The following is a 7,500-nucleotide window of genomic DNA, read 5'->3' as shown; positions in this document are numbered from 1 at the left end:
ATCCATCCATCTGCCTGTACATTTGTTGTACTTTGTTTGTTTGTCCGTCTGCCCATGCTCCTCATGCCTCCTCTTCAGCTCCCACAGTGTTGCAAACCATCCACCCGTTCATCCATCCATCTGGCCGTCCCATCCATCCATCCTCCTCGTCCCTCCTTCTCAGCTCCTAGTGTTACAAACCATCCCTCTATCCATCCGTTCTTCCATTTATCCATCCGTCATTCTGTCTATCCGTCCATCCGTCCATCCATCTATCCATCTGTCAATCCATCCATTCATTCATCTATCCTTCCATCCATCCTCCTCACCCCACCTCTTCAGCTCCCACAGTGTTGCCAGCGGACAGCTCTCCATCCATCCGTCCGCCCATTTGTCTATCCATCCATCCATCCATCCATCCATCCACCCCCCCATCGATCGATCCATCCATCTATTCATCAATCCATCTATCCCCCATCCCCCATCGTCCCTCCTCTTCAGCTCCCTCAGTGTTGAAAGATACATGCAATATACAGTATGTGCAATGATACCAGTGATACTCCAGGAGAGAGATGGTGCCTATTTCTGTCCTAATCTCCGCTTTTCACACACACACACACACACACACACACACACACACACACACACACACACACACACACACACACACACACACACGCACACACACACGCACACACACACACACACACAGACAAACACACGTACATCTCCACACAGACACACATACACAGACAGAGCGTTGAAAATAGAAGGAAGGGCAGAAAGAGATGGATGAAGATGGAGTGCTGTGGGGGTGGAGAAAAGGACAGTGCTGGAGAGGAAAAAGAAGGAAGACACAGAGACACGCAAATACTGAGACACAGAGACACAGTGTCTGTGCGTGATACAATATATACATACAGTATACCGTATATATATATATATAGATATATATATTTATCTCTCTCTCTATATATATATATAGCCTGAAAGCCATTATCAGGTTACGGTAGATTACACTCATTAATCCCGGCAGCAGGTGAGATGTGGCAGGTGATATCAGCTGGAAATTAGCTATGGCTTGTGCAGAAGTGCGCACGCACATAGAGACATCCGAGTGGCCCCACTCCATCTTGTCACTTACGTCTCGTGCCGCTAAGTGATGGAGAGCACCAAGGAGGGACGATAAGGGAAAGGAACGGAAAAATGAGAGAGGGTCAGGTGAGAGCCAGAGGCAAAGAGAGATAGAGGCTTGAGCCTGGCCATGACCGCAGAGAGGAATGGGGGCGAAAACGGTGGATTATGTGTGCTGGGTGAAAACATATATGGACTGAACACGGTATCAGGAGCACAGGAAATGATGGTCATGATGGACGGATGAGCTCAGCAGGGGGGGGAGGGGTGGACGGGCGGAGGACAAGGCTGATAAAGAGACAATAATAAAGGCCAGGCAATCATACTGCTAGCCTGCAGATTTATGACAGACAAGCCTCAATTATCCCTCCGTGCACGCCCCTCCCCAGCATCCTGACCCCCAACCCCCCGCCGATGGATGGGGGCCGGGGGGCCAATCAGGAAAGTCCCAGGCCTCTGTCCCCGGCCCTCACCATTCAGCCACCGCCTGATGAGATGTCATCAGGCTTAATGCACATATATCAGCATCGCTCAGGGATGGGGGATGTGTATGAGCACATTTTTCTGCAGGCACACACACTCAAACACACACACACACACACACACACAAACACACACACACACACACACACACACACACACACACACACACACACACACACACACACATGCACATGCATACACACACATACACACATGCACATGCATACACACACATACAGTACATAAGAATCAGAATCAGAATCAGAACATTTTTTGTTGCCAAGTAAGTTTACACGTACAAGGAATTTGTCTTGGTGTGCGGTGCGTACACGAAACATAAATGTAAAGTAGAGCAAGAGGAAAAAAATCAGTAAAATATATAAGAATATGTAAGATAAGGCTGTTTTTGTTTTTTAAATAATAAATTAAAAATATATAAAGATAAAGATAAAGATAAAAAATACATAACCGATCAACCGCAACATTAAAGCCACTGACAGGTGAAGTGAATAACATTGCTCTTCTTGTACCAGTGGCACCTGTCAAGGGGTGCGATATATTAGGCAGCAAGTGAACAGTCAGCTTTTGAAGTTCTTGTGTTGGAAGAAGGAAAAAATGGGCAAGCGTAAGGATCTGAGCCACTTTGACAAGGTCCAAATTGTGATGGCTAGATGACTGGGACAGAGCATCTCAGAAACAACAGGTGTTGTGGGGTGTGCAGTGGTTAGTACCTACCAGAATTGGTCCAAGGAGGACAACCGATGAACCAGCCGATGACCACAGGGTCATGGACACCCAAGGCTTTCTGATGTACGTGGGGAGAGAAGGCTAGCCCGTCTGGTCCGACCCCACAGAAGACCATGGAGCAATGGAGGGAGATGGCCTGGTCTGATGGATCATGTTTTCTTTTACATCATGTGGATGGCCGGGTGTGTGTGCGTCATTCACCTGGGGAAAGACGGCACCAGAATGCACTATGGGCAGAATGCAAGCCGGTGAGGCAGTGTGAGGATCTGGGAAATGTTCATGGCAACGGTATTCCCTGGGGGCAGTGGCCTCTTTCAGCAGGATAATGTGCTCTGCTACTCTGCAAAAAATATTCAGGAATGATTTGAGGAACATGACAAAGAGTGCAAGCTGCCGACTTGGCCTCCAAATTCCCCAGATCTCAATCGGATTGAGCATCTGTGGGAAGTTCTGGAACAACAAGCCCAATCCATGGAGGCCCCATCTCTCAACGTACAGGACTTAAAGGATCTGCTGCTAACATCTTGGTGCCAGATACCACAGGACACCTTCAGAGGTCTTGTGGAGTCCATGCCTCCACGGGTCAGAGCTGTTTTGGCAGCACGAGGGGGAGCTACACAATATTAGGCAGTCGGTTTTAATGTTGTGGCTGAACTGTGTATTTACAGTATATAATACTGACTCTACAAGACCTACGAAGGTGTCCTGTGGTATCTGGCACAAAGACGTTAGCAGCAGATCCTTTAAATCCTGTAAATTGCGAGTTTAGCCTCCATGGCTTAATTCAGGTCATAGCTACTAATCCTATATCATAGGATTAGTAGCTATGACCTGATTTAAGGGACCAAAAATGGCAAAAAAAACAAACCCGGAAACTTATATAAGCAGTTGCAGATTTCAACGGCCAATTGAGAGTGATTTGGTTTCGATTTGGATTTGGAATTGGGATGACGAAAATCCCCAAATTTTAAACATTTTTATAAAATTGATCCTTTATCTATTTTACCTGTCATTTCTCAAATAAATCAACGTGATAACCAGCAGGCGGCAGATAGCTTATGATGTAATTATGACTCAAGGACAAATGTTGATATGCCGTTGAGTAATTCTCAATTGCATATTCTTGGAATTATTAGAATCGCTTCATGTATTGTAGAGCCAACATTTAAATTTTCATCGCCACCTTTTGAAGAGCGTATTCCTGAGCACTGAATGGAGCCATTCATTCGACTCAGCGGGACTACCTGCTACCACTGGGGTCAGATTTTAATTTGCAATTAAATCAATTGGAAAGCTTCATGGAAATCATAATGAATTTTTCTATTGCTTTTCTTTCATTACCTTTTTTGAAATGACTCAAACATAGTATCATCCTCTGGTTTTTAATCCGCTGTTGTTTGATATTTAGCACGGCCTGTTAGCCACTAAAAACGCCACAATATATCAGAATGATATTAAAACTGTGCTTTTTATTACGGCCTACTCATAGTGATGCAAGACTCACAAGCAATTTGTTCAAATTGAACAAATCCTTTAAATAAGTCGGGAGCAGGGAGTCACTCCGGCAAAAGAGTGGGAGTGTGATTGAATCTTCAAATCACAGACTGAGGACCAAATTAAAGTCCAAGGGAAGAAGCCTCTGGGTATTTGGCATCATTCATATTTAATTGTGTTCGATTTACACTTTGCATTCCACCAAAATAAATATTTTTGATGGAATAAAATCATTAATGTGAGAATTCCATTTCACAACTTAGAGCCAACCGACTCTTGTGACTCTTCTGACTATTGAGTGACTTTAAATACTGAATCTCAAAAACAGTGTCAAACCTTTCTTCACGACGAATCGTTCTCACTTCCAGGTGAAAACCTGTTTCTAATGAACACAGTGCTTCTATTCCAGCTGGAACTGGTGAATTAGCAATTTTGATCTTGCAACACAAGAGCATTATTTAGTGGATTATTCCATTATTTAGTGGATTTTGAAACATTTTTACGGTGCACCCGTAGAGCCCTCACATAGCGGTAGAAAAACACTGATATATTCACAACCAATACATCCTCCAATGTGTCCTCTTTCAGGTCCTCCGTCGGCCCCGGAGAATGCCATCTCCACGGTCAACGAGACCTGCGTGACGCTGGAGTGGTCGCCGCCGCGGGACACGGGCGGTCGGGGCGACGTCACCTACAGCCTCCACTGCAGGAAGTGCTCGGGCGAGGGCAGGAAGTGCGCGCCCTGCGGCAGCAGCGTCCACTTCGTCCCGCGGCAGTTCGGCCTCTCGTCGGCCGTGGTGCTGGTCACCGACCTGCAGCCCGACTCCAACTACAGCTTCACCGTTGAGAGCCAGAACGGAGTCTCCGACCTGAGCCCCGCGCCCAGAGGGGTGGTGGTGGTCAACGTCACAACCTCACAGACAGGTGAGACGGGGGGATGGATGGGGGTAGATGGATGGATGGATTGGGTAGATGGATGGATGGATGCGTGGATAGACAGATTAATAGATTGATGAATGGATGGATGGATGGATGGATGCGTGGATGGATGGATGGATGGATGGATGGATGGATGGATGGATGCATGGATGCATGGATGAATAGATGGAAAATTTAATGAACAAAAAAAAAAAATCTACTCACAAAGAATACAATATTTTTACTCATTGCTCAATTTCTCATTTTCTATTTATTTATTTATTTTTCTGTGCCGTTGAAACATAATCTGCTAATTTCTGAAACAATTATTGTCCTTCATTGCTTACGCCCAAGTGATGCTTGTGCGATGCACCCAAATTAACGATTTTAACAAAACAAACATTTGGAACGATTCAAACGTTTCAAACGATTCGACCATTTTGAACGATTAAAACATTTCGAACAATATCAGGTGATAGCTGTGAGTACCCTAAAAACACAAGGTAGGATAGTTAGCAGGCTGGATCCCTATTGTTATTGCTGGGATTTTTTTAATTTTAAATGTTCTTGTTTTTTTTCAGGCTGAAAGTATGTGAAACACGACAACCGCAGGATGCACAGGCATGGTTGCAGTCTTGTTAGAATCGGGGCGTTTCAGACGTCTCATCGTTTGAGTTTGATCAATATCGATGTACGTTTGGAGCAGAAATGAGTGAAAAACTGTTTTTACCGAATGTAGAAGAACGTTGAGGCCATTTGATCCAAGGTCAAGCTTCGTCTCTCGAAAGTCATTCGCATACAATGACTTGCGTCCTGTGGACTGCATAGTGTTTGCTACGCGTAGACAGACAACCTGAGCCGATGCTGAAATTTACAAAACTCTAACTCATTCATACAATTTCATAGTTAATAAAAGTGCTTGGGAGCCGTAAAAGCCGGTTCTTTTCAGTGAGCAGGATCGTCCAGCTCACTTTCAAGTGGACATATTGAGAAATAAATCATATTTTAGTGAATCGGAGCGCAATTCTTCTTTAAATTATTAGAACCCAAAAGTTGTGAGCTCCAGCTCCTGCGGCTCGAACTGCAGCTCGCCCCCCCGTTCCTCATGTTCATATTCGGGCTGGACGCTTTAAAGTTGTCGGCCACGACAAAATCGTGTCAAAGTCAGGCTGAATTTGTGTCCTCTGATTCCAGCGATACGAGAACTCGGAAAACTGTAATACATACCTAACACTACTAACTGGACCCCGTGTATTGCTACCTGGAGCTATATTTGAATTGTATCCGGTCCCATTTTTCGTTCCCCCCCTCTATGGTATCTCTCCTTCTCCTCCGCCGCTTGACTGCTCTACCTTTTCACATATGAAACAACGTAGTGACAGAGGGAGTAGGAAATAGAGAGAACCAAAAAAACAAGTGTGAAACAGGCTGCGGATGATTAATAAGGCCCATGTAAGGATGAGTCTGTCAGTCAGTGTGTGTGTGTGTGTGTGTGTGTGTGTGTGTGTGTGTGTGTGTGTGTGTGTGTGTGTGTGTGTGTGTGTGTGTGTGTGTGTGTGTGTGTGAGAGGATGGCGGGAGAGAGAGGAAGAGGTGAGAGGCCTGGAAGGAGATTGTTAACCTCATTAAGACCCCCCACATGTCACCCATGCGCAAACAACCCACGTAAAAACCTGTGACCCAATCTGTAGAGATGGGGTCGGAAGTCAAGGGTGCCACTTGTGTCACAAACAATGTCACATACACACACACAGACACACACACACACACACACACACACACACACACACACACACACACACACACACACACACACACACACACACACACACACACACACACGCACACACACACACACACGCGGCGGTGTAATCACACATGTTGGTGATGCCCACACACACAACATCAGCTCCTGACTGCGTGCCCTCTCATTAGACAAATTAGATGACGTGCACGTCAAATAGTGCACATGCTCCTCTCGTCTCTGTTCTCTCTCCTTTGTCTTTCTTTTCCTTCGTTATTCCCTCCTTGTTTTGCTCTCATAACTCTCTATTATGTTTTGTCTTTCTTTCTTTCTTTCTTTCTTTCTTTCTTTCTTTCTGTCAATTAAGCTTTCTCTCTCGTTCCTGGGAAATACAGATTTTTGCATGGGAATATTGTAATAAATGTCTGAAATATAATATTATATTATTTCATCCTCTTTCATATTAATATTCTCCTCATATTTGCATTTCACAATTCCTCAAATACTACTTTACAGTGATGGAAAATATATATTTTTTAATAACTTTATTTTATTATATTTTTTAATACGTGTTATTGATTTTTTTTTGTAATTATTGTATTTATTATTTGATTTATTTGTATTTGTATATTTATTTGTATTTGTATTTGTATTATTTTAATAATTGCATTCAATAAACATTTTTTTATGAACAAAAACATTTTCTTTCAACATCTTTTATTCCCCCATACTCAACACTGCGTGTGCTTGTGTTGTCCAGTGAGTGTGGTGCTGAAGGAGAGGAGGAGTAAGGATAGCGTGACGCTGGCCTGGCAGGGTCCGGACAGACCCAACGGAGTCATCGTGGAGTATGAGGTCATCTACTACGAGAAGGTGAGACACGCACACACACACACACACACACACACACACACACACACACACACACACACACACACACACACACACACATCTCCTCTCTTGTCTATTATTTGTCTCTCATCCAAATTAGTTCTTTTTCTT

The 7,500-nt window shown here is 44.2% G+C and overlaps 1 protein-coding gene across 1 annotated transcript in view; it reads left to right on the top strand.

Annotated features, from left to right (window-relative positions):
* The window catches only part of LOC307238330 (ephrin type-A receptor 3-like), a gene marked incomplete at both ends in the record, with an annotated part of 92,223 nt that overhangs the window by 45,341 nt on the left and 39,382 nt on the right, over positions 1-7,500 (top strand). The window contains 2 exons of the mRNA XM_080011262.1: positions 4,426-4,761; positions 7,259-7,371. Of these exons, the coding sequence (XP_079867388.1) occupies positions 4,426-4,761; positions 7,259-7,371 (449 nt within the window). The remainder of the gene's footprint in view (positions 1-4,425; positions 4,762-7,258; positions 7,372-7,500) is intronic.

Source organism: Zeus faber (assembly GCF_960531495.2).
Source record: "Zeus faber genome assembly, chromosome: 12".
Taxonomy (NCBI): domain Eukaryota; kingdom Metazoa; phylum Chordata; class Actinopteri; order Zeiformes; family Zeidae; genus Zeus; species Zeus faber.
The sequence above is the reverse complement of the archived record's forward strand: the minus strand, read 5'-3'. Positions and strand labels throughout refer to the sequence as shown.